Genomic DNA, 25,544 nt, shown 5'->3' on the forward strand with positions numbered 1-25,544 from the left:
TATCACTGTCAACTCATTCTATGTATTATTATTATTATTTTGTATAAATATATGCTTATAATAATATTATTAATTAAATATTGAAATGCTTCTCAATCAATAAGTGAGTAAATTATAAAAAAAATAAATGAATTTTTTAGCACCAATTTTATAGCAAAATCAAATTAAAAAGAATGGATAAAGACATTCATATGAATGAGAATCCAATATTAAAAAATATAAATTTATAAAATAAAATTATGTGTATAATTTTATGTATAAATAATAATAAATCATCATACGATCGAGTAATTTTAAATTAAAAATAAAACAATATTTAATTACGTAGTAACATATCAGTATTTGTTTGCATAATTTTGTTTAAATTTAGACCAAAAAACTTGTTCCCACCCGAGGTTAAGTGTAATCTTAAACTCATGCGCTCCAACTTTCGAAACTTAAACTTTCACCCATGAACAAAATTTTGTTAAAAAACTCAATTAATATTAAAAGCAAAATCGTTATTTAATAAAAAATTTTAAAAACTAAAGTTTTATTATATTTTCTCCTTTTAGTTTGAAATCTAACCATTTTCTTTTATCCAAACTTTGAAAAATGATAATTTCCTCTTAGAGTTTTGAAACCTTTTCCGAAGACAATGAAGTTTGCACTTTTTGGTTGCGTTGGCTCTCTCTTCTTGACTTATCTGCTCCTATCTACTTATTTCCACCCACTAATAACACTGATTTCCTTCAACGAAAACGAAATTGTCTTTATCAGAGTGTTTTCTTCTCAGACGAAGACAATTTGTGATGAAAATGATTTCATTTTCATCTAATACAAAGATGGTTTCAAACAAAGAGATTAAAAAGATGAGTTTGAGTTTTTAAAAAGTGAGGGATATGAGGTGGTTTACACTAAACCTTGGGTGGGAACAAATCTTTTGGCCTTAAATTTATAATAAGACACGAATGTAAACATGGTTAAAAGCTAAGACATAACATAACATCATATTATATTAGATAATGTTTCCAAAATATATTCAAAATATTATTAAAACTAAAATATTAATTTTCTAGACAATCTTAATTATAATAAACATTGAAATTGAATAACCATTATTCATTTAGTTTTAAAAACGAAAATATCATTTGTTTCTAAACACCATCTCTTATTCTTTCTTTTAATATGTTATTTTCAACTATTTTTTATGCACAGTTGGATGAAAGGCAATGCAACTAAAGTCAACATCACCCCCAATTTCTAAAAAACATTAGGGGTAATCGTGAAATTAACCCACTGAATTACTTGTCACGTGCGATTCACGCAGTGGCGATGTATTAATCTTCCGCAGATTTCCCTGATCTGTTTTGAAAAACGACATTGCCGATCATCGTATAGTCTGCGGCGGCGCTTTTGCTCGATTGAGCCATCTTCTTCGAATTGCAGGTGAGTGTTCAAATTACTTTGATTATATGCGAGCCTTTGATAGAGTCAAAATTTAATCATCAAATTAATGACGCAATCGATCTGTATTTATGTTTTCCTTGAAGCATGGGCAAATCCTGAGAATCTTCTCTCTTTGATGGGTTTAATAGTCTGTTTATTGTGATGGAAATGCTACAATTATCATCATTTCTAATTGTTTATTGAGTTGTTTCTTCAAATTTTTGTATCTTTAATTGATTGTTTGTTTGGTTTAAGCGGCTGTGCGGAATTAGGAAACAATTTCTGTAATTTCCAGAAACCCTAAGCTTCAAATTGTCTTGATATCATCAAAAGCCCCTATAATAGTGTAAAAACAAATCTATTTGGGGGCGATTAATATTAATAGATCTCATAAATAAACCCTTTATAATTGGGATAGCAGTTTCTTTTTCATTTTTTTGGGGTAATTTGAATGAGGTTACTAGAACTCAATTTGTTTACTTATTTGTGATTTGGGTTGGTCGTATTGGGGTGAAACATGTGAATAATCTAATAATTTTTCCTGTGTCAAAGTGCTCATGTATGCTCTTCTGATATAGCGTAAGCATTCTGGATTAACGGCTTGTAATTTTCATCAAACTTTGTTCTTGGTCAATTTAAATCACCCGAAAAGGCTATTTTAGTAGACTTCCAAAACTTTGTCTATAATATTATTAGCATTTTAAGCACAAAGGAACCAAAAATCACAAAATTCCATTAATGAACATGGATATTTTTTTTTGGTAAAAGGATAAAACAAAAAATTTAGGCTTTGGTATATATGAATCAGCATGGAAGCATTTCATTCTACAATCTATATGAAATCATTTACTACAGTTTTTTAAATTATATTTATGTCTTCATGTTTACCTTACGACCACTGATGTGGTTGTGGCTAACTAATATATTGATTTTCCTAATAGAGAATATCATAATATTCATTTTCAAATTAGGACCTTTTTTGAAGTCATTAGGGTACCTAATCTTTGTTCTCCATGACTCTTTTTTACATTATCATATTTGTGGCTACAATGGAATAACTTGTGATTTTATTAGGTCTGGTTTGCTAATTTAGCGTTTCTGAGACTTTTTTAAATAATTAATTTGCTGATAAAGACTCAAACTTTAGTTGATTGACAACTCAATTTCTTAGTTTCTATTAGGTTGCTTCTCCTAAAACCCCTTTTGAGCATGATTGTGTGGATTTTAGACAAACACTGTTAAATAGATAGAACAAGTTCTGTAGTTTTTTTACCACTAAAATTGTATTTGGGAGAGTTTTTGATATGTTCAAAAGCTCATTTCTGTATATGTTATGGCATTTATTTGAAAAAAGGGTCAGAAATCTACTAGGACTACCTTATGATACCTTCTGGATAATAAAACACTTGGCATGCTTTCTAAGAAAGCACATAACAGGTGTTCTTGTAGAATATGATTTCAGATGCATACGGTAAAAAAGTTTTTGCTCAAAATTACTAGAACATGTTTTGTTTTTTTGTTTGTCACTAATATGTTGGAAGTCATATTACTAATTGTGCTTGTTATATCACTATTTTTCAACTGTAAAATTTTTTTTGTCTGATCTATTTGAAAATTTGATCAAAATTTTTTTATGTTATGAAATATTTGCGTACCATGCTTGTTAAATTGTCTATCTTTTACCTCTTTAGATTGGGGCCTTGGTGGAAGAGTAATGCGGGAATGAGTAGTAGGAAGTCTTCCACAAAACTTCTCTATTCTTGTGTTCTATTTGCATGTGTTATTAGCTGAACATATATTCATTGGTTACACTTTGTGTGTACTCGGTTTAAAACGTTTTGTTGATAATTAAGAAATATGATGAAAGCAGATGGATCTTATGATTTTAGAATGAGGTGGAGTGAAATTGTGATTGTTAGAGGTTTGGGAAGTCGGTTTAACAAGATTGACGATTCATTATACAGGATGTCAGAAACCGAGTTACCGTTTAGACCAAGGGAAAAGCTTTTTGAGAGGCAGAAGTATTTCCAAAGCATCCACAAACACACATACCTGAAAGGACCAATGGATAAGATCACATCCGTTGCCATTCCACTAGCTTTGGCTGGCACTTCATTGTTTCTAATTGTAAGTGTGTTTTTTCTCTTTTGTAAAAGCCTTATTCTAGAACTTACAGTTTGTAATTTCTGTAGAAAAAGGACGTAAAACTATTAATTTTTTTTTGTGAATAATTGTTTTATATATTATTTTATTTCAGGGCCGAGGTATCTATAACATGTCGCATGGGATTGGAAAGAAAGAATGAGGTAGCCGTCTTTTCTGTTGCTGGGCTATATAATTGTGTAGCCAATATTTAAATTTGTGTTCTTGTTCTTTGAACAATTATTTGTCTTAAAAGTTTTCACTCAATAAGGGCAACAACCGAATAGAAGTTGAAACACTGTTTTTTTTTCCTTTGGAATTATAATTCAGATTCTTTTTAATTCTGCATTTTCAAGTATTCTGTTTGAGTTAGTGGTAGGTAAATTATCTGCTTCCCTATGATATATAATCTGGTTGTCGTGGGGAGGCCAGAAAACATATAAAATGTGCTGATTTAGGAAGAAAAAGGTGAAGAATTTTGGTAGAAACATAGAGGAGAGAGAGCTTTGTAACCATATGTGTCATGATCAGTAACTCACCGGCCAGAATTGCTGGTCAAAATTTGCTGACCTGACCTAGTTATATTTGTGGAGAATGGCTGAATTGGAGCCACTGGATTTTTTGTCTGCGAAGAACCTGTCATTTATCTTTTGAATGTGCTAAGTTGTAAGATCGGTTTTGGTTTTTGAAGATGGTGGTTTCAACTATGGAAATGAAGGATGAAACTGTTTTCTGAAAGTGTTTTCGGGAAATGAAGGATGAAACAGTGCCAGAAAGAACCAAAACGACTAGATATCTATGCGAGCAAGTTCTGGATTTGATTCTTAAATCTCAGGAATTGGCCTTTCTCAGTTCCTCTTTTTTCAACATGGCATGTCTGAAATGTTAGAGACACATTATTCCAAAAAAAAAAAAAAAAACAACTTAAAAGCAACATACCAATACCATTGATGCAAAAAATGTCAAATCCGTGTCACTTTCAAACAGAGGTATAAAGGATCATCATGTTGCATAAAAATGTGCATGGTTTGCAAGATCAACTCAATAATTCACAAGACAAAAAAAAGGGAGAAAACACACTATGATCACTAACAAAAGCAGAAGAGAACTGCTACCTCATTCTTTCTTTCCAATTCCATGTGACATGTTATAGATACCTCGGCCCTGAAAAGATATATATATACAAGACAATTACATAATCACAAAAAATAATAGTTTTACGTCCTTTTTCTACAGAAATTACAAACAGTAAATTCTAGAATAAGGCTTTTACAAAAGAGAAAAAACACACTTACAATTAGAAACAATGCAGTGCCAGCCAAAGCTAGTGGAATGGCAACGGATGTGATCTTATCCATTGGTCCTTTCAGGTATGTGTGTTTGTGGATGCTTTGGAAATACTTCTGCTTCTCGAGAAGCTTTTCCCTTCGTCTAAAGGGTGGCTCAATTTCTGACATCCTGCAATAAGAAGTTTATATCAATCTTGTTAAACCCCCACTTCTCAAACCCCTAACAATCACAATCTCACTCTACATCATTCAAACAACATAATTCATCTACTTTTATCGTGATTCTTTATTATGCACTTATTTTAGACCAAGAAACAAGTGCAATCAACAAAATGCCATTAACTAAGCATAGACGAAGTAAGCAAATATTCAGCTAAATAATAAATGCTGGAAGAAAAAGACAAGAACCAACTACATATGATACCTACATTGAGATCCAATGAAGAGAGAATTTTAGTGGATGATTATCACAAAAGGAAAAAGGAGACAATTTAACTAACACTGTAGACAAATACTTCATTACAAGATTCAAAAGCGTAATGGTTGTCTAATGATGAAACAAAGAAAATTTACGGGAGAAAATACAAAACAGTGACATGGTAAGCCCAAGTAGTGTGAGTTCATATGAATCATGAATTAACAAACATCAGTTGAAGGACGAAAAAAATTATAAGGGATAGATACCAAGCGGTAGTGAAGTGGTATGACATGGTCAACAACATTACTTCATGTAGATGGGAGCATAAATCACTGGGGAATGACAGTCTTAGAACGAATCAGTAATTTTTTTATTGTGATATAGGTGGAATACACCATTTAGTATTTTGCTTTACAATAAAATGGTGCTATCGATTTCAGTTTTGTATTGCTATAAGAAATTCAATGTCAGCATCTCCACTTAGTTCTTTCCGTGCACAATCAATACTATGTACATTTGTCTTATTACATAAATCCCAATCATTTATCTGAAACCTTATCTGGTAGTAAAGATATAATCCCTGAATGGCTGTTTATAATCACTAATTTTTGCTCTATTTCTATGACACGTTTCCATATAGAATCACCCGAAAACCTGCTGTTTCAGTCCCATAGAACAGAATACAGACTAGACTAATTCAGTGAGGACATGAAAGCTGATGATTTTTGGAAACTACACTTTCTTCATAGCAGTTGTAGTTAAAACACATTTAAATTCAAGGTTCAAAGAAAGTTCTAAAACTAAACTCAATTTGAGAGAAGTGATAACTCAGATGCCACCGTCAAACGTGAGAATCCCAAAACAGGAAAAAGCTATATGAAGTTCATAAATAACAATCATTTCACTGTCCATTAAAAAGTAATTTCTTAAATATTGGCATGCCAAAGAGGAAAAGGCGGGTGAATTGATAGAGAGACGAATCAGATGAGATTGAAATTTCTACTTGACAGGCAAAGAAAAGTGATTCTATGTATCGAGCGAAGATGAAATAAGATGATTGAAAACAATTACGTTGGAGATTAAGACTGAAAATTAGGTGAACGGCGGCGACAACGATGGCGTTGCAGAACGGTGATGAAGGAAGTGAAGACGAGATGACTGAAAACAGTTGAAAAGCAGCTGAAGTGTCTCTACGTGGGAAGAAAATCAGTTGCCTCCCCTTTTAAAAAATAATTGGTATAATTTTGTATATTAAATTAATATGATATTTTATGATATGTTTTATATTATTAATATAATTAATATATTTTTAAAATAATAATAATATAATAAATCTTAAATTTTTAAAGATGTATGATATTTTTTAAAATGATTGTTTATTAATTATATTTATTATTATTATTTTTTAAATAATATAATATAATATTTGATATATAATATAAAAAATTAATTTTTTAATATATAATGATATATAGGAGGAGGGTAAACTTACGTTTTATATTCCTAAAATTAAAAATGAATAACTAAAATTTAATAATCGAATTAAATATGAATTACTTCCATAAAGCCTTAATATTTTACTTTCTCTGCCTTCTTTTCCTTGCTTTCTTCGCCATTAGTCGTTTTACTCTATGTAAAGCTCAAAACTTGCATGTTAAGTTGTGAACTTTAAGCTCAACTTCACTTGTACAGCGTGAAACTCAACTGGCCTTTGCCCCTTTATCTGTGCAGAGACTTGTTCTTAATTTTGCTATCTTCATACCCATCTCAGTGTCCTGGGCTTAACGTACAAGAGAAAGCTTCACTTCTGTTGTTTAGGTCACTGGTTCAGGACCATAACCAGAGGTTATCATCTTGGGTTGGGTCTAACTGTACCAGCTGGACTGATGTCACTTGTGAGAGCCAGAGCATCCATGTTGTGTCTTTGAACTTGACTAATATGAACTTTTCAGACCAAGTTCATCCCAGTTTGTGCAAGCTTCTGTTTCCTGAAGTTTTGGTTTTGTCCAGTAATAATTTGAGTGGTAGGATCCCTTTATGTTTTGGTTCATTGACTGGTCTCAAGAAACTTTTTTCTTAGTCACAATGGTTTTGTTGGTTTTTTGCCTGATACATTGACGAGGCTTAGGAACTTGAAAAAACTTATTTTGAATGGTAAAAGAGGTTTGGGAGGAGTTTTCCCTTGGTGGGTTGGGAAAATTTCGTCAAATTTGGAGAAACTTGATATGAGTTTTGATTCATTTAGAGGAGAAATGCCTTAGAGGTTTCTTAACTTGAAGTATTTGGATCTTGGAAACAATTATTTAGAGGGTGATGTTCATGAATTTTATCAGGGTTTGAGTTATCTCAATCTGGGGTCTAACAGATTTTAGGGTAGTTTGCCTTGTTTCTCTGCTCCTGCGTCTTCGCTAGGTATTTTTAAATTGGATTATAATTCTATATTGGGTGGAATACCTGGTTGTATTGCTTCGTTGCAAGCTTTGAGGCATATGGATTTGTTGTTTAACCACTTTAAGTATGAGGTTTCTCCGAGGCTTGTGTTTATGGGGAAGCTTCTTTTGGCAGGCTTGAAATCATTGGAGATTCTAGATTTCAGCCCAAACAATCTCTCTAGAAGTTTTAGTGATGCAATAACCAAATGGTCAAACCTCAAAGTATCTCTTCATCACATGAAACAAACTCAGCGGCAATCTTCTGAATTGGCTGTTCTCATTTGGAGCAATTCAAATGATGGATTTCTCAAGCAACAAATTCACGGGCTACATACCAGATGATAACTTTCGTATGAGCTTAAATTTCAACAATGATAATGTTACTAGAAGTTTGGATTCAAAACCATTTGTTTCAATGAGCAGTATGGCAATCAACATTTCTGTGGCTGTCACTGATACTAATGTGTTAAACTTTAACTATGATCTATGTTTAACAGTTGGAATAGATTTATCTGATAATTTGCTTCATGGAGTGATTCCAGATGGTCTCTTTGAGCTGCGAGGTCTCAAATACTGAACCTATCATGCAATTTTCTCGATAGTCAGGTTCCAGGTCTTGATAAGATGTTAAGCTTGAGAACTTATGATTTATCACATAATTCTTTGACAGGCCAGAGTTGAGGACACATTTCCACCTTAAAGATTTAACGCTTCTGAACTTGTAGTATAACAGTTTCTCCGGATTCGTTCCTGAGAAACAAGAGTCATCCTTCCAGTAAACGGTGCGACCAGGAAAAGCCTTGAAACAGTGCCCAGAAAGTGTTTTAGAGAAGATATAGGAGAGGGACCAATGTCCATCTGGGTGTTCTCTTTAAGCTTTTTTGTTAGCTTCTATCTTGGTGCTGTTACTCTCTTTTGTTCAGGTAGAACAAGAAAGTACATTCTTCAGACAAAAAATTGATGCAAGGAAAATTGAGAATGAAAATTCTCCAATTGTATATTCCCATTTCTATTTCTTATAAGCTTAGTTTTCTCTTGTAGGATATCTCCTGGGCAATGACAGAGTGGTGGGCTGGATGGTTTTGTTTTGTTGGATTTAATTTCCTTCTGCAATGCTTTGGGCTAGTTCCATATGAATTTTGAAATTGGACCTTCGTTTGGGTAATCTATGGAGCAGAATAGTAATTTTATGTCACAATAGCTTGACTTTGAGCCAATAATGATTTATCTTGCTGTGGTAAAAAATTTTAAGTTAAAATCCCAATCCGAACTAACTAGACAAACCCATCACCTGTTGGTCCTGTTCCAATTTTGTTCAACTAATTTTTAATGTCTGAATTTGCATTCTTCCATTTAAGGTAATGTAATAACCCACTATGTAAAAAAAAAAAATTGATAATTTTCCCTTCTGATTGAAATAACAATTAGTATACAACTCTTTCAACAATGAGTTTTCAGTTCCTAGAATGAGGCTGAAACCGTAGCCAGATTCACAAAATTCACTAAATTTAAAAACAATGAACTATCATAATACAGATCTCAAATCTGTCAGTCCCCGTCAAGGGAAACTATGAATTGACAAATGAACTCGCTCATGGAGGCAAGAAAAACTTTATTAAAAGCTTCAGAAGCAGCAAGGATGGCAAAATTTCCAGCAGAGACTGACAAAATGCTGACATACCTATCTGGAAACTCCTCTGAAGTAAACTAATCTCTTAAGCCATGTTTCATCATCACAAACACATCATGGTAGCGTATGCCTTAGTATCTTATGGGTCCTTCAAGGCTCCCTGAAGCAAACTGTTGACAAGGAAAAGAGGGATTTGAATCATAATTGAAGTTGTAAAATAAAATGGCAAGTGCAAATTGTCAATTATGATATCATCGATGTGTTGTCTTGTGCGTTTATTAAAGAGTGTGTGTGTGATATGTAGGGGGAACAACATATTCTTCAATGTTTTGTGAAGGAAATGAGGAAATGGTTTTAGACTGTTTTCATCCTTGTGTAAATTCATTTCAATATCTAAACCCATAAAACATATTTCATTTATCCAAAAATTTTTCACTAAAAAAGAAAATTCAATCCTTGCTTTCATTATGAAAACAGTTTTGCACAACAATATTGAATAGGCCAGAAAAAGATCTTTAAGACTAAATTCTGAAAACCAGTACATGGAATTCATGAAACACAACAAAAAGAGTCATTACCTGTCGGACAATTGGATTGTCTGATGTTGTGAATTCATCAGTCATCCCTTGCCAAACAATTTTACCCTCATGGAGAAATATCAACCTATACAAATTAACTTCGTTAGCAGATAATGCAATATTGCATAATTAGCTACATGAACACAATATTGGACAAAGCATCACCTGTCAACCGCTCTTCTAATGGTACTATGTTGGTGAGTAACAACCACGTAAGATGCAATATTCCCCGGTTTCCCAACTGCATTTTCACCTTTCATATGAACTGAACGGATAAGATCTTCAACTACAGTGGATGCAATAGGATCGAGTCCAGCTGTTGGTTCATCGTACAAAAGAACCTGCCCAGAAATGATATAATTTATCAGGAACGATCCCTTAACTATTGATGCAGAAGTTCCTTAAGAAAAAGTTAGTATGAAAAGAATTATTCAGGCATTCTACATACCTCAGGTTCGATTGACTCCTTTGTGGTATCAAAAATAATAGACCGAGCTAAAGCAACTCTTTTCTTCATTCCACCAGACAACTCAGATGGCAATCGATCCTCAACTCCCTGAACACAAGATTCTGTCAGAACTTACAATAAAGGCTGGCACAATTGCAAAGGCTAGTGGGAGGTGGAGAGGTAAAAATTGGCAAATAGTGTTATAATGCTAACGGATCTTCAAAGTTGCCAAAAAAAAAGGATAAAGTTATCAGAAATTTCTTGTGCATTCAAGTTTCACTCGCTAAAATGCTATAGAAACAGACACCAACAAATCCACAACCAACTTTTTAAACTGCTATGCTTCAATTCTTAATCTTGCAAAACAACATAGAATATGGAACACAATATCAATTCAATCCCTGCATTCATGTAATTTAATGGAGTGTCATCATCCTCAACAAAAAAAAGTTTATGAATTTTGGGAAACATGAAGACCATCTAATTCTATTTAGCCAGAAAAAAAAATATTTTAATCTTACTTTTAATCCAACCGCCGCCAAATTTTCCTTCACGAGCTCTGAAATTTGATCTTCAGGCATTCTTGAATTTTCATATCTATAATCATCAAAAAAGGAAGTAACTCAAGCTATTTTCTTCAGAAATACCATTACAGTGGCAATTATAAGTGCCAACTCCATGGCGTTAAAACAGAAAACGAGTATATAATTTCAGTAGGTATCTAGATTGTTTCTTACAAAAGGAAACCAACATTTTCACGAACAGTCAATGAATCAAAAAGAGCTGCGCTTTGGAACACCTGTTGCAAGAAGTAAATGCATATTAAAAGATAATTAGAAATAGATAACCACAAAGGAATTGAGGGTATATATAAGCTAACATGATATTCACCAATCCAATTCGAAGACCAGATATCTCCTCATCACTGATCAAACCAGCTCTCTTTCTACCTCGAATATAAACCTCTCCCTGCCCATCAGATGATCAAGACATATTACCTTGGAAAATCCAAAAAAATAATAATAATAATAAATAAATAAAACCAGCTGCAATTATTTACCTTGTCCGGAGAAAGTAGTCCAGCCATAATCTTCAGAATAGTAGATTTGCCAGTGCCAGAAGGCCCAATTATTCCAACAGCTTCGCCGTGTCTAATCTGTCCAACAGGAAACACAAACTGATGACTATTTTCAGAAAGGGAGAAGAGAGAAGCAACATAATCAGTGCTGTTGTTGAGGGAACTACCAAAGACAAACTAAACCATGATCATAAAAAGAAGAATAAAACAGGATTACTATTATTATTATTTTATTGAAAAGAAACTAAATAAAATTTCAAAATAGAAGACACAAGTATGAGAAAGTAAATCGTAGAGAAGACAAATTTTACGCTGGCATCCATCCTATACTATGACAATCCAAACTCACATGTCTATGACTCACAAATACCATCCTCTCCCCAGTGTATACAGACAGACACACCAAAAGGAAAAAAATACCTAAGACTACTTAACACTAACACTGATACAGAAAAAAGATGAATCTTCAAACTATTTTGAAAAAATGCCCAAAGTAACGCATAAAGTTGAACCTTATACCACAAAAGGCCACTATCTTCCTCTTTTACCTCACTGAATGTTCAGTTGTTCTTTTATTGTCATATAGAACTGGATTCTTATTCATCTTTGCATAAACATTTACTACCAGGCTCACTCACTATTAGGAATCTAAAGCATATGGGCCTTTAATCTAATGTAATGCCAAGGCTGATTAGGTTAAAAGAAAGTGACCTCAAGGTACAAGGAAAACTAATTTAAATGGGGAGATACAATAACAAACAGGGATAAGAATGGTTATAACTAAACACTCAATCTAAAATGTATCATTTTTTCACTTTATACTCTTCTTAACATCATCTTTTCTAATGGTATAAATTCCATGTCAAACTTAACTTCAATTTCAACTTCGTTCTTGCAAGCTATTCTTCCATAGCATGTTTCCTAGATATTTATTGCAATGGAATAGATTCATAACCAACCAACAGAAAGAGACAGTAGAGAATGACAATTTGGAAACCAATGCATCTTGATAAAAAAATACACAGGCACATAAAAATTTATATTTTATAATTTTGTTTCTACCCAAATAAATAATTACTACAAGCATCGCATGTGCACACAGTCCAGCATTTTATCAAAACAAAATTCACCTTGAAGCTCACACCTCTCAATATATGCTTTTCTCCAAATGACTTGTAGACATTTCGGCACTCGATAAGAACCTCACAATCATCCCCAGGCTCCCACAAGGTGTTTAAATTCTCTGAATTCAGTGAATCCTGAAGAAATAATTCATTTAAGCCACAATAAAAAGGCAGATCCAAATTAAATACCCAGAAAAAAATCACAAAGGAATATATCCTAAACAGACTCTAGCATTCAATCAATGAATTCCTGATATTTCAATAATTACAAGAGAAAAACAAGAAACAAAAAGATTCTAAAACTAATAGAATACACTTTACATAAATTCGGACTAAACTCAATGAAATGGACTAACATCATCACAAAGGTAAAGTGAGTGTGAAACCCAAACAGAAAGCTTTAAACAATTTGAAAACACTATATTACAAGAATTATTAACAAAAATGCAGTTGCTTCCCCAATGAAAGCAAAGCAAAACACGAGCACAATATGCAGCAAATTCAATGTGTCCGTAATCAGTAAAAAAACAATAATCTAAATGATCTAACTACCAATAGCTAAAGCAATTTGGTAAGTACCCATTAAACTAAACTTAAGCCTATCAAACTTTAACCAACTTAAAACCGTGAAACCGTGATATAATAACAGTAAACAACCAATAAAAAATTAATTTCAAATGAAAACAAAGCAAAACACAATCATAACCTCATGAAATTCAATGTTGATTAATCAAACTACCATTACACTCAAGTTAACATATAAATGCCCATTAAACTAACCTTAAGCTACCAAATTTAAGCAACTTAGACTCTACATATGCACACAAAATTAAATTTCAAACACCCCATGAACAAAAACAGAGAATGAATTACATTGAATTTAGCAGAAGACAATTCATCACTTCCCAAGTTCCTTGGAGTCGCCACACAAGCACAAACAACTTTCTTCTGTTCCTTGTTCGGCTTACTATAAAACAAACTCATTCCTTTACCACTCGAAACAACAAATCTAGAGGATCTATTAGAACTCCCATTGCTTGTAGCAAGAGGTAACAACCATGAGCCGGTTGAAGATAGAGAGACGAACATTTTAGGGCGTTTTTAAAGCAGGCCCAGATAAGATTCCAATAAAACAAATTCAATGAAATTTCATCAGCTAAACTGTTTTGGAGAACGATTCATCTTCTGGGTATTGAAAACTTCTGGTTCTGAAGCATACCCAGATGGAAAAAAGGCGTACAAATCATGAAAATCTATGGAAATTTTTCATTTGAAGGAAGAAGAATTGAAGCTGAGGATTCTTCTATATGAATTCAGTACCAAAATAATAATAATAGTCAAGCGGAGATTATCAATTATGTTTATTGAATAAGAAGAAGAACGTGTGGGCTTTTGGTTCTGTGGGTTGGTTGGTGGGTGCGTGGTTTGGCGATCTGACTCTCGGTCCTAGAGAAACTTACATTGAAAGTTCCTCCTACAAATGGTCGGCTATCTATATCTAGTTTTAGAAATTTAGCATATTTTTCATGTGCGACTATCAGCTAAAGAAAAACTTTGTTGAGAGATTGAACGTTTTACAATCTTGTCGAATTTGTGATGGAGATGCGCACCGGATAAAGGACCCCAAAATGACGTTGCTCCATTCAAGGTTTGCCTAAATGATTTTCCACGTACAAAGTTTTAAAAAAAAAATTAAAATACCAAAATTCATATGCTTGAATCTAAAAGGCCGAAGAACTTTTACCCACCCAATTTTGAGCTGAAACGCAAAAGTACACCAACAATAATTAAAAAACCTAAACTCTTACTTATAGTCTAACTTTTGTAAACTTTTTTTATTAAAATGAGAGGTAAAATGATCATTTTACTGTTTATATAAAAATTTATAAATTTTGAGATTTTAGAAACTAAAGTTTTTACCCTTACCTAATGTTTTTAAACTTTGAAAAGTAACATTTTCAACCATAAACTTAGGGTTTTCATATTTTTCAAACTGTAGTTACCTCCCAAAACTTTCAAAAGAGCAATCTCACCCCAACTCTTCAATTTCAGCTTTCGAATCCCTTCCGATATCATCTTTGACCTCTTTCCTCTCCCAATGCATCAAAAACCGTGCGACGAAGAGACAGAGATCTCTTCATTGCATAGTTTTTGATGCACCAAGAGAAGGAAGAGGCTAGAGATGACATCGGAAGGGGTCAAAAAACTGAAGTTGAAGAGTGGGGATGAGATTACTGTTTTTAAAAGTTTTAGGGGGTGATTACATTTTGAAAAATGTGAAAACCGTAGGTTTGAGGGTGAAAATGTTGCTTTTCAAAATTCAAAAACTTTAAGTATGGGTAAAATGTTAGTTTTTAAACCCTGAGGGAAAGTAATAAAATTTATAACTTTTTAATATAAATAGTAAAATACCATTTTACCTCTTATTTTAACCGAAAAAGTTAATAGAAGTTGGGTTGAAGGTGAGAGTTTGAGCTTTTCAACTATCGTAGGTATGCTTTTGAATTTCAGCTAAAACTTGGATGAGAAATAGTCTTTTGTCCAATTCAAAATTGCCCAACATTATTTATACAAACGCAAAATACACCCTAATAAGATACTGTTTATCTTAATTGTATTGTTCACCCAATTTGTTTTTTGGGAAATTAAATTAGTTATCCTAAAATAATATGACCAAAACAATAATAATCAAATTTACACTAATTCTAATACAAAACTCCACAACAAATTTATCTAAAAGACTTAAGAATTAACTTATATAATCAATGGTCTAAATCTAAAAACTTTAACCTAAAAGCCAACAAATCTCCTTCCAATCGCATAAATTTCAACACCAAAATGAATAAAACATACCATATTTTATGCATTTTGATATTGAGATTTATTCGATTGAAAGAAAATTTAATTGGTTTTTAGGTTGGGGTTTTTAGATTTGTACAATTGATTATACATTAAGTGTTTTGGATGAGTTTATTGAGTTTTATATTAAAATAAGTGTAGATTTGATAATTGTTGTTTTAGACATTATTTTTGGATAATTAATTTAATTTTCAAAAAGCAACTTGGGTGAACAGAACCTAAAGATAACAATTTTGACTCAAATTTAAGGATTTCAACCCTTCTCAATTCTAACAGTAAGAAAATTTCTTTATAAAAACACAGAAGAGGTATCAGAGAAAAGGGCGAGGATGAAAAAATCTTTTCAATCATGGACGGGTTGAGAACAGGGATACTATGTCCTCTCCCCACCCAACACGTATTTTCATCATTTTATATTAATATATTTATTAAAAATACTAACATATATTTATAATTTTATATTATTTATGTTTTTCAAATTTATTTCGATTTTTGTTGTGCATATTAAAATGGTTAATAAATGATATTTGTGATCTTCGAAATAGTAAGTTGGTTTTAATTTTATTTTATTATTTAATATATTTATGTTGTGTTTAAAGAATACGGAAAAAAAAATTTTCCTCGTTGATATAAAAAAAAGATTTTTTTCTGTGCGTATAAAGAGAGAATGAAAAGTGAATTTTTCCTTATAGAAAGAAAATGAGAAATTTTTATTATTTTTATAACTAGAACAAATTGAAAATAGAGATTGATATACAGGAATGAGGATTGAGACTTTCTCCTCACCCCTCCCCATTACTATCTCAATCAGTAGGGTTAGATTCGAGCCGAGCTGAGCTCGGCTCGGTTCATATATGGGCGGCTCTAGTTTGACTCGAGCTCGGCTAAGGTCGGCTCGTTTCGGGCTCGCGTTTGACTTGGTTTGGCTTGACTCGTTTTTAATATATATTAATCAAAACGACGTTGTTTTGTATAAAAATTTAAAAAAAAAAATCTACCGAGCCAACTCAAGTCAGATCGAGCTCGGTTCGAGCTCAACCAAGCCAAGCTCGTTTCGAGCTTGACCGAGCCGAATATATATTAATCAAAACGACGTCGTTTTGTATAAAAATTTAAAAAAAAATCTACCGAGCCAACTCGAGTCAGTTCGAGCTCGGTTCGAGCTCAGCCAAGCCAAACTCGTTTCGGGCTCAACCGAGCCGAGCTTGGCTCGGCTCGGATCCAGCCCTATCAATCAGTGCCTCAGGTGAACAGTACTTTTGAAGTGTGTATTTCGACTTTATATAAATAATGTTGAGATTTTTGCTTTGAGTATATGAATTTAGGTTGTTTAATTTAATTTAATTTTAAAAAATAATTATATAGATAAATAAATTGATTGATAAAAATTTTTTTTTTTATTGAATATATTTAGTCGTTATCATTGAATCAGGATAATTTGCGTTTAGGGTTTCAGAAGAACCCTCAAAAGGTCATCAATAAATATAATTTAATGCCAATCTCAGCGGGGCCAACGTTTGGTTTATATATAATGGATTGCTGGTGCATCCAAATCCAGAAATCCATTTAACTGGAGTGAACTTTTTCCTCTTCCGGTAAATCAAAGTCAACTTCTTGATTCTTCATCATCTTTTTCTCGTCTTTTTGAACTATCAGTTTCTTGTTGTTTTGAAGCGAATGATTTTGGTGCCTTTTTGATAATGCTATGCTAGCTCGTGACACTTGCGATGATTCAATTTCAACAGTGTTTAGTTTTAAAGTTGTCTTTATTTTGATCTTGCTGAATCGTGCTTTACTGGTTAATTTGTATTGATTTTAATTTAAATTGCGGTAGTATTGGTTCAGTTGAATTAAACTGTGTTTATTAATGAGCTTTTGAGGGTTCTTCTGAGGTGGGATTTCGTCGATTATTGTTTTAGTTCATCATTGTTTGTGGGAAATTTGGTTGAGGCTTGTGTGATTAGTATGGTGACATTAGAGATAAAAATTCTCTCTGAGGATATGTAATACCTGGTAGAAGCAAGCATGTTTGCGTTGTTGTTGAATAGAAGTAAGAATATTTTCATTTTTGTTGATTATGAGAATATCCGGGATGTTTAGAAAAAATTATATAAGTAATTTAGTTGATTCTATGAATTCTTGAAATACTGAATAAAATTAAGCGAGCCTTTGTTTCATTTTTCAGGGTGTTCCTAGGATCAATGGATTATTGAAAATGTATATATAAGTAATGTGTTGATTCGAGGAATACTCCCACTACTGAATGAAATTAGGGGAGTTTTTATTTAGTTTCATTTTTCCATGTATTCCAAGAATAATGGATTATTAAAACCCTTCCTTCTGTTACTTCATTATCTTATATTGGCTTTCCGTTATTGAGTATTGATTTTGGTTGGGATTATTGTCCTCAAATCTTGGCCTGTTTCTTCTTTTTTTTTTTTGGCTGTGAAGTATTATCTTGTTTGGTTGTAGAAGTGGAATCTATAGCTCTCGTTGGGAGATATAAATTTCATAAGATAAATTTTAGAATTTTATTATTATTTTTTTAGATATTAGCTTTTATCTTGATGATAAATCAGCATTGTTTCTTTGCAATACCACATGAATTTACTCTTAATTAGAAAGCTTTATTGAAAGAGAGCTCCTGGAGTAGATTTCTATGACCTCTCTTTCTAACCAGTTAAAAAAAAGGAAAAAAGAAAAAAAAACATATGGTGAAGCTTCAGCTGGAGCTTTTAATAATGAATTTTTTTAATACTAGTTTTGACATTATATGAGTAATATGTCATTACTAAGTGTAACAATGAACTGCTAAATGTTTAAGAAATTTCTTGATTTTTAAAAGTTGAATGATCACTGTCCACTGATTGTGAAAACTGACATAGATTTTATGCTATATTTTTGCTGACAGTATATCATTTTACTTCAAGTGGCATTGTTTTAGCATCTAGAGAATGGAACCAACGTGATATCCTTGTTATACAAGTTGCAAAAATATTACGGTGCATGGTATTCTCAAAAGACTGTAAAAGTATGGCTGGTGAAGAGAATAATCTGGTTGAAATTTTAGACGGAAATAACCCGATTGATATGGCCAAGTACATAACCTATGTCAGTGCTCCACAAGCCGGAGCCATAGCAACATTTTCAGGTACAACACGGGACACCTTTGAGGGGAAAACAGTTGTGGAGCTAAGGTACGAAGCCTATGTACCAATGGCAATACGCTGCATCAAATCTATCTGTTCATCAGCTAGATCATCCTGGAATCTCCACTCCATTGCAGTTGTACATCGACTAGGCACTGTTCCAGTGGGGGAAACAAGTGTCTTCATAGCTGTCTCAGCTGTTCATCGTGCTGATGCCCTGGATGCTTGTAAGTTTTTGATTGATGAGTTGAAGGCATCTGTTCCTATATGGAAGAAGGAAGTGTATACTAATGGAGAAGTTTGGAAGGAGAATTCAGAATTTAAAGAGAGGAGGTTAGAGCTGGGGAAGAAGGATGGCATTTGCGGCAGAGGAGAAGTTCAGGTAAAGGCACATAATGGAAAGACCTGTTGTAGGGCAAAGGTCAAGGTGGATGACAAAGAAATGGGTGATATCAGCATCAACAAGTAAGAAACTGTTGAAACTGGGTAAGAGGAAAATTCCTCGAATTGCAGCTTTGATTGTCATTACTTTTTATTTGTACACTATGGCGTAATAGTTGTTAATAAACACACCCATATAACAACATATTAATTCAACATACCTTTAGGAGACATTGCCTTCAACCTGTCTGGCATCATGAACTTTTACATGTTTCAGGTTGCCAGGTTCTTTTACCATCTTTCCACACAAAGCAGTCCCTTCTTGATCACTTATTTCAAGATAAACCACCAAAAAGCTTTGTGATAGTCTTTCATATTCCTCAATCTGTTGTGCCCTATAGGTTGTGGCTGTGCTATGCAAAATAAAATTTGGGAATGATTGTCCTTGTACAATATCACTACTATAGCGTTTGATGAGTATTCTAGCTAAATAAATGTGTATTCTAGCTAAATAGCATTTGATGTTATTTTGTGGTGAATCCAAATGAAGAATAGGTTGATTAGAAAATGCATGAAGGTGATGTGAAGAAAAATATCAATACTAAATGCGTAGTTGAAATAGTTTGAACCAGATCTAGATTAATCATACCCTGGAAAGCTCTGCCAAATTTTCAATGGAAACAAATACAGATTCTAGAAATTACGCCCCTGGAAAAGATAAGTTTGATTCTTGGATGCAAGATTGGTCTCTCTTGGTTAAGCTCTCGATATAGAAATTATTGTGATTCCTCTTCTCACCATGAAGAAAGGATGTTTTAGTTATTTCATTTGAATGGAGAATGCTTCTCATTTTTCTGCATACATCTGTTGATCTATGTAAATGTATTTGAAGAAATTACTTTATTTTAGGTGGGAAATAGGAATTCTGCCAATTTTGAACCCTTTTTGGTTATTTACTTGATGGTGCTCGCTTGAGGGCAAAGCAATCGAGCAGAGGCAAATACTTAAGCGTCCACTGTGTAGGAAAGGTGTCATATAGCATCACATTAATATCCCGGGAAAATTTTCAGTTACATAGTAGAAAAAACCCTCGTTAGTTAATTACTGTAAAACTAATTTTTTTTAATTGATATTATTGCGGAAGATAATCCAAAATTTTACTTTTCAATCTACCAAATTAAGGTTTATGGAGATTTCAACATTTTAAACATCCGTCGTCCAACATACTATAAAGGACTCAATATCTGAAACAAGGTATTTCGCTGTTATATTGAAAAAAAAATGAAGATGATTGATAAGAAAGGCATGGGAGTCTGGAGTTTGTGAATTGAGCTGATGTAAGACTGGCATGGCAGATCTGTAAGTTGTAGTGCATTGATAAAATATTTTAACATTATAAAGAGATTTAGGAGAAAAACAACTGTAATCCGTTGTCGTCCAGCGGTTAGGATATCTGGCTTTCACCCAGGAGACCCGGGTTCGATTCCCGGCAACGGAATTCCTTTTATTTGTAGTTCTGTCTAATGTGTACATTTTAATTAATGTATGTCAATTTGCCAATCTATACAGCATTTGACACAAGACCAGCAATTTAAATAAGTATAATTTTATGTTTTATTTTTAATTTAAAATCAATTCAAAAAAGTTTTTAAATAAAATTCGTTACAAGTTCCAATCAATGTGTATGTATTTTGAAAGAATAGTATTATGTATATAAATAATAAAGTATTATTATATGAATGAATAGTTAAAAATTAAAGATAAAAATAATACTCATATAATATGATAATATATTATTATTTATATATAAAATTATGAATATAATTTTATTGAGTTTGAGATAACAATTTAATTTTTGAAACTCTTACATAAATATGGCATTTATTTCTTTTATATATGCGAGTTTTATTATACTTTTAATGGTAATAATTAATGAATTTATATAGTTTTCAAAGGCATTATATTAGTTGACTTAAAATAAAATTATATATACAAATAAATTATATAAACTAAGGTAATAGTTGGTAATTAGATGATGTAACTATTCACTTTTTACTTTACTGTTTACCTCATTATACACATATGCTTACCTTATTATTTATTTTTTATCTCACTTTAAAATCTATAACATCAAATTGTACATAAAAGTTTGTATAATTTATTTGTATATATAATGTTACTCATAGACTTAATGCTAATTCATTGATAAAACGATATCGGAGAGAGCTTTATTAATTTAGATCCTTGATCAAACCTTGTTTAAATACTTAAAATTATTGAAAGAATAATACCATAAATATTTATTTTGAGTATATAAATAGATGCACATTTATATGTATCTCCGTATGATTGAGTATTACTTTTTTTAATTCAAAATTATTTAATTTTATGATAACACATATAAAATCTATATTTATTTATATATTTAAAATAAATACACGTAATTTTATTATAAATTAAATAACGAAGTGAAGCACAAATTGTAGGAGATTAAAACAAACGTTACAAACCCAGCCTCTTTCAATAAAACATGCAATTTAAGCCGATTAAGTAGGCAATTCTAGTCAACTTTCAAGATTCAATATGGTAAGTGGTAACATGGATGTCTTCAAGAAGTTAGATTACTAGAAATTACTATAATTTGGATAGATAATTTTCGTGGAGATTTTACAAAAGGGGGAGTTTTAAAATAAGCTATTAACATGCCAAGTGACAATCTTGGCCCACACTTTTGGCAGGCCGAAGCATGTTACAACCAGAATAAAAGACACGTATGTGATTCATACAAGAAATTAAGATTTTGTCGGATTAATTATTCAATATATAACAATTACAAGCATACCTGACATCAATGAAGATACAGTCTGGGATCAAACTTTGTCTCACAACTACTAGGTGAAAATCAGGATCAGGATTCCTCTTTCCTGAAACATGACGAAAACATTACTGCCCAAATGGACCAGGCTATGCTGATGTCCACGAGAGATATCCTCCTCCTGTGAACAATTATTGTTTGCAGTAGAAGACTCCCTAAAACACCCAGATGGCATTCAGAAAGAACATTAACTTCTTAACTGGAAAAGGAGAATGTCATGCTGATAATACAAGATACTTTCTTAGCACCACTGATATAATCTGAAAGAAAGAGATCAACCCAAGAAAAACTGGCTACCCTCTAGTTTGGAAGAGCTGTATAGCTCAATGAGCTATTGTAGTATAATTTCATCGAGAAACCCTTTACATCATCAGTCACTGTTTGATGCCATAATGATATCCCAAACAGTAAATGACCATTGTTCAACTTACATGGCTTAACTGCCCAGCAAATTATGGGTCACAACAACTCTCAGCCCTAATTCATTCCCACAAGCAGTAGCACAGCAGTATGTGCTTTTATGATCACAAGAATATTTATTTGTACAAAAACCAGTACCAGCTAAAACAAATTTTCATGAAAATGATGGGTCATCAACTGTTAAAAGATCTGCCTTCAAAAAAACTCAAGGCACAACATTGAAATTTTAGAGCTCATAGTTTTATTAATGAAACTGAAGCTTTGGATTTGTTTTCAGATTACCATCAAGAGAAATGAGTAAACAATAGTAAATATAGTTTCAACTATAACGAAACAACACAAATAAGTGTATCATATACTTATATATTGAAAGGCAATGAATTGGTTTAGTGAAGTGGGTTATGTGCACTACTTAGCTAAAGCCTAAAGCTTCCTCCATCTAACTGCCAACCTTTTTGATAAATGTTTTCATCACTTCCAATTTGGGAAGTTTTAGCTCTCATGCATCTTACAAACATATAAAAAAATAACTGATACATCTCACTGGATGCAGAGTTGATTTAGAAGACAAAGAAGAAATTGCTTATTTTTTGTATGGAATTATGGATACAAAAGGTATTTAAGCTATATATTGAGGCAATAATTTACAACCACACAATGTCTTTAAACCAACAGATGGACACTCTGCGAAAGAAATACAGCATGTGTGAGATGCTCTTTCTACTAACATCAATGTGAACAGAAATTCTAAGCAATGACTATTATGTATTACCATATATATTAAAAGAAAGAGATCGGTCTTTCTTTTTTCGGTGCTTAGGTTGGTCAAAAAGACCCTCCAAAAGTGTTTAGTAAAAACTCAGTTCACTTTACCAAATAGGATAATTAGTGAAGGCATGCATCTCATAGCCGTTTTGTTTTAAATCAAAAAGCAATTCTTCAACACCTTCTAGGTAATTATGTCCTCTTCTCATACAATTTTTTGAGTCTTGAAGAAGTTTTTAGTTTAAATTAATATGTTATAAATAAAGGAAGGATAGATCCGTACAAGGAGGAGACATAGTGCGTATCAGCATATCCAAGGAATACTCATTCAGAATTACAGATAAATCAGAATATATGCAAGTGATTCTAGGCATAAGAAAATTATGAACAAAATGATAAGAATACAGACCAATAACCAGTACAAAAATTGATATTGTATGAAAGTTTGATTTTAGTGGGATAAAAGTTAATAAAAAATTATTGAAAAAATTTTGCATCCTTACTTGGCTGTAAATGCAACCAACACTCGTTATGAAAAAGAATCCATTAGGAATCACATATAGGTAGGAAGTGAGCAATTGTGAAATGATGATAAGTCATGAAGGCAGTTTATGGAGGCAATTATGGACAAGAATAAAAGTGGAATATATGAGCACTTAGAAAGGTGGTAATGGGAAACTATAAGAGAGGGATTTTTAAAGGAAGAAGAAAATAAAAAATGGGGTTTTGTATGGGCAGTCTTTGGCTGATTAAGGAGAGAGTTGGATTCTCATTAGCCAATGAAAGCAGAAAGTGTCTAGCCTCTCTAAAGCTAAACAAATTACAGAGAGATTTCCGTCTCTCAAAAGCCAATAGAATTGTGTTTGGTTTTTGTTTTTGTTCTTTGTAAACAATATTATTATTCAGTATAAATCTTATCTTCCATTTCATTTTGTTTGTGTTGTTTGGATTAGTTAGTTAAGAGTAAACAGATTTCTGGGTGTCTAATAAATTAGTATCAAAGTAGCTATATAGAGAGGATTGAGTTAGTAAAGGATGAGATTGAAAGTGGATATTTGTCTGACTATTCTCAAAAGAAGAGGACTTACCAATTTTTCCACCTTAAGAACAAGATGGCTCTTAAACGGATAGAAAACGTTAAGATTCATAGTTAGGTTGTAAGTGGACATTTGTAAAATAAGAAAATAGGCAATTATGAAATGGGGAAGTAGGTAATTATGAAGGTAGTTATGACAGGAATAAGGCAAGGAAACATGGACATTTATGAAGGCAGTTATAAGAAAGTATAAAAGTGGGATTTCAAAAGGAAAAATGAGGTTTTGTTAGGGCAACTTTTGGCTGACTCAAGGAAAGAGTTGATCTCTTGAAAGCCGGTGGAAGTGAAGAGATTTTAGCCTTTTGAAAACTAGACAAATTAGGGAGAGATTTTGGCCTCTCTACCTCAATCAGCCAAAGGTTGTCCAAACAAAACCCCATTATCCCTTTCACCTTCCCTTTGAAATCCCTTTCTTATACTTGCCTATTACTGCCTCCACAAATTACCTTCATAACCGCTCACATTTCCCACTCATATTCTTGTCCATAATAGCCTCCATAAACTTCCTTAATAAATGCCCATGTTTCCCACTCTTATTCTTGCCCATAAATGCCTTCATAAATTATTCTTGTCCATAAATGACTTCATAAATTGTCTTCATAATTGCCCATTTTCCCATTTCATAATTGTCTTTCATAATTGCACACTTCCCCATCCTATATACGAGTCTTCACATTATTCATCACCTTATCCTCAAGGAGAGAACATTGGTAAGTCCTGTTCTTCCATGAATTGCTAGACAAATATCCATACTTCAATCTCATCCTTCACTAAATCGATCCTCCCCATCTTTACAAATCATAGTTGCTCTAATACAAATTTGTTAGGAACCCAAAAATCTTTGAACTCTTAAACAACCAATCTAAACAACACAAACAAAATGAAATAGAAATAAGATTTTTATACTAAATAATAAGTGTTAACAAAAAACAAAAACAGAAACAAACACAATTCTATTGGCTTTCAAAGGTTAGAGTCTCTCCCTAATTTGTCTAACTGTCAAGATACTAGACTCTCCATTTCCACCAGCTTTCAAAAGGTCAACTCTCTCTTTCAATCAACCAAAGGATGCCCAAACAAAACCCCATTATTCCTTTACTCCTTCCTTCTGAAATCTCTCTCTTATACTTGCTTGTAACTGTCTCTATAAACTAACTTCATAACTACCATATTTCCCACTCTTATTCTTGCCTATAATTGCCTCTAGAAAATGTCTTCATAACTACCCACTTCCCCATTTCACAACTTCCCACCTAAATATGATAACTACAAAATCTAAACAATAAATGCAATTAATGACATGTAACAAAAGAAACAACAAATATAAGTTGCATTGTTGTTGAAGCAAAAATCAATTTAAAAAAAACATTTCATATGATTTCTTGTTTTAAAGTCCAACATAATTTTCAGGAAAAATACAGAACATGCTTTC

The 25,544-nt window shown here is 32.5% G+C and overlaps 4 protein-coding genes and 1 non-coding gene across 5 annotated transcripts; 3 read left to right on the top strand and 2 right to left on the bottom strand.

Annotated features, from left to right (window-relative positions):
• Nucleotides 1–1,271: 1,271 nt before the first annotated feature.
• On the top strand, nt 1,272–3,918 carry LOC123220344. Its single transcript, XM_044642536.1, has 3 exons — nt 1,272–1,428; nt 3,393–3,555; nt 3,686–3,918. Exons 2-3 carry the CDS (start codon nt 3,394–3,396, stop codon nt 3,731–3,733), a joined length of 210 nt encoding a protein of 69 aa, XP_044498471.1. The 5' UTR covers nt 1,272–1,428; nt 3,393; the 3' UTR covers nt 3,734–3,918.
• Nucleotides 3,919–4,530: 612 nt separating this feature from the next.
• LOC123220345 lies at nt 4,531–6,492 on the bottom strand. Its single transcript, XM_044642537.1, has 3 exons — nt 6,349–6,492; nt 4,866–5,028; nt 4,531–4,734 (listed from the first exon to the last, which is right to left on the bottom strand). Exons 2-3 carry the CDS (start codon nt 5,025–5,027, stop codon nt 4,687–4,689), a joined length of 210 nt encoding a protein of 69 aa, XP_044498472.1. The 5' UTR covers nt 5,028; nt 6,349–6,492; the 3' UTR covers nt 4,531–4,686.
• A 2,609-nt stretch (nt 6,493–9,101) lies between these two features.
• On the bottom strand, nt 9,102–14,204 carry LOC123221921 (protein TRIGALACTOSYLDIACYLGLYCEROL 3, chloroplastic-like). Its single transcript, XM_044644901.1, has 10 exons — nt 13,441–14,204; nt 12,574–12,702; nt 11,426–11,521; nt 11,257–11,334; nt 11,103–11,164; nt 10,887–10,962; nt 10,366–10,473; nt 10,083–10,258; nt 9,918–10,002; nt 9,102–9,509 (listed from the first exon to the last, which is right to left on the bottom strand). Exons 1-10 carry the CDS (start codon nt 13,654–13,656, stop codon nt 9,471–9,473), a joined length of 1,065 nt encoding a protein of 354 aa, XP_044500836.1. The 5' UTR covers nt 13,657–14,204; the 3' UTR covers nt 9,102–9,470.
• Nucleotides 14,205–16,820: 2,616 nt separating this feature from the next.
• LOC123221822 (molybdopterin synthase catalytic subunit) lies at nt 16,821–19,468 on the top strand. Its single transcript, XM_044644743.1, has 2 exons — nt 16,821–17,021; nt 18,338–19,468. Exon 2 carries the CDS (start codon nt 18,433–18,435, stop codon nt 19,042–19,044), a length of 612 nt encoding a protein of 203 aa, XP_044500678.1. The 5' UTR covers nt 16,821–17,021; nt 18,338–18,432; the 3' UTR covers nt 19,045–19,468.
• A 914-nt stretch (nt 19,469–20,382) lies between these two features.
• TRNAE-UUC lies at nt 20,383–20,454 on the top strand. The gene has a single exon. It is a non-coding gene; the product is annotated as a tRNA-Glu (tRNA).
• Nucleotides 20,455–25,544: the final 5,090 nt, after the last annotated feature.

This window comes from Mangifera indica, chromosome 7 (assembly GCF_011075055.1).
Source record: "Mangifera indica cultivar Alphonso chromosome 7, CATAS_Mindica_2.1, whole genome shotgun sequence".
Classification (NCBI taxonomy): Eukaryota; Viridiplantae; Streptophyta; class Magnoliopsida; order Sapindales; family Anacardiaceae; genus Mangifera; species Mangifera indica.